Source organism: Cryptomeria japonica, chromosome 4 (genome assembly GCF_030272615.1).
Source record: "Cryptomeria japonica chromosome 4, Sugi_1.0, whole genome shotgun sequence".
NCBI lineage: Eukaryota > Viridiplantae > Streptophyta > Pinopsida > Cupressales > Cupressaceae > Cryptomeria > Cryptomeria japonica.
The window spans coordinates 558,920,789-558,922,981 of record NC_081408.1 but is presented as its reverse complement, the minus strand read 5'-3'; the positions used below and the strand labels follow the sequence as shown (position 1 = coordinate 558,922,981).

The 2,193-nt window shown below is 39.4% G+C and overlaps 1 protein-coding gene across 1 annotated transcript; it reads left to right on the top strand.

Annotated features, from left to right (window-relative positions):
* The first annotated feature begins 1,276 nt into the window (after nt 1–1,276).
* LOC131029428 (uncharacterized) lies at nt 1,277–1,897 on the top strand. Its single transcript, XM_057959901.1, has one exon. It carries the CDS (start codon nt 1,277–1,279, stop codon nt 1,895–1,897), a length of 621 nt encoding a protein of 206 aa, XP_057815884.1.
* The last annotated feature ends 296 nt before the right edge of the window (nt 1,898–2,193 follow it).

Below are 2,193 nucleotides of genomic sequence, written 5' to 3'. Positions count from 1 at the left end.
TATATGAAAAACCCGGTAAAGGGAAAAACCATAGTGGAAATCCTACCCATAGTCAGATAATACTTTTGTAGTAAGTATGTGATTACAAAATGAGGGGCTTGCACATGAAGGAAGGCCAACAATCTAGAGCGCACTGCTCATCACAAAAGGAGCCTCACTGACTAAAAATTAAATTCAGACTACAATCCAGAAATTAGAGTGAACTGCAAAGATAACATCTCCTATGCCTGAGTGTAGTTATAGTTAAGCTCAGTACCAGAGGTCTTTAACCTCTCTTACCAACCCAATTCAATCACCTATGATCGACCAAAACTTTGGCATATGATTACAACATTATTTGCACAGGTAATCACATAACCATCCCATAACCATAATCTCATGATCTACAAAGAGATCTTATATCATATTTATACCAACTCGAGACCTAAACAATTAGGTTGGCCACCTAAAAGATACTACAATAAATTCATAACATAAATCCACAATCCAATGATCAACCAAGTTGGCCTAAGATCGAAACAATATAATCCAATCAATGAATCCATCTGGTAACGCATCGGGATCATCAACCAACACGTTACATAAATCGGTCCATAACCTAGCAAAATAAGACATTGTTAGGTCTGGTCCTAAATCCAACACCATCGATCAACAGGAACATGAAAAAGATAACCAGAAGTATACCAAAAGCCATCTAGAAGCTGCATCAACACCACTTATCACATGCATTTTCAACAAATCTCTGTCGGTAAAACCCTTATTGGTGACCAAAAGGCCTACTAGAACAAATGATAGTATCTGAGTCATCAAATCCTGAACCAACTGATCATGATAAACATCTGAATAGCATGAATGACAAATCCAAATCAATTCCACAAACCAAAGCATACCGAAGCATATCGGATCAATATCATAAACCAACCACTCTATTGGAACCAACCGGAAACTGGTAAACAACCAAAATAGTTGGTGTTGCCATCAATGACAAAACATCAATGCAACACATAATCAATTCCTCCAAATTGCCAACAATCCTCAGTTAAGGGTTCATAAAGAATATGGCCACAGGACAAGTTCTGGTTCTAGAAAGAACACATGCACTGAACCAGATGAGGCTACTGAACCTGAGCCAGCCATATGAGAGATTTTGGAATAGGTCAAGGTACAAATGAGAAAGGTCTAATTATTGAAAAAGGTCATAGATTTTGAAATAACGGAGGGGTTAGGAGCCATCCCACTGGTAAAGGTACATCTTGTCAGGGTGGAAATTGGGAAAATGCTAGGAGAAGGCACTCAGGAGGAAGATGAGCAAGGAAAGGCCGACAAAGAAACATCTACATATACTCAACCCCCTCCTAATACAATAGGTACATCTACTCAACCTCCACTTACCACCACAACACAACCTCCAATTTTGACAACATCAACTACTACCACTCATGTGACAATGCCAATGTCTACACCAACTCATACTTTTGTTACATCAGCAACATTACCTCTGTTAACACAAGTATTAACTCCTGCAACAGAGAAGGTCACCATTCATAATGTTGAGTCTGATTCAGATCAGGAAGATGAGCAACCTATGGTGCAACTAGTGCAAAGAAAGAGTGAGAAGAAGAAAGAAAAGAAGTCTATTCAGCTCAAGAAACAGGCACCGATCGATCCCATGGACATTGATAGACAAGATTTACCAGAGGAGTTGTCGGTTGAGGAAGAAAAAGAACAAAATGAGCCCAAAGATTCACAAGATGAGAGATTGCTCTTAACTCTAAAGGACCAAGAGAATTTGTTGAAAGAAATAGTTGTTGGAGGAGAAATGAAAGAAACTAATAAAGATGATAGGGAGTTTGAGGAAGAAGTAAGTGGCAAGTTGGGAGAGTTGCACAAACAGTAGCAATAGTTGAATATTGATAGCGCTCTCCAGACCGGCTAGGTCCAACTAGGTAATTCAACCCAAGGTATCCAAATTCCTGAACAAGAAGAGGAGAAGGATGAAGCAGAAGAGCAGTCAAAGGTACAGATGGTGACTGCAAACATCATACCACATGAAGGTGATAAGGATGAGGATACACCACAGTGGTTAAGCTTCACCTTTGAGAAGAAAAAGAAAGTGGTGTTGTCGAAGGTCACATTACAAAAAGCAATCATTGAAGAACCAAGGAAAATGAAGAAGGCCAAGACCATACCCCA

Coding starts and splice junctions, on each gene's coding strand:
- LOC131029428 (XM_057959901.1), top strand. CDS start 1,277: ATGCTAGGAGAAGGCACTCAGGAGGAAGATGAGCAAGGAAAGGCCGAC.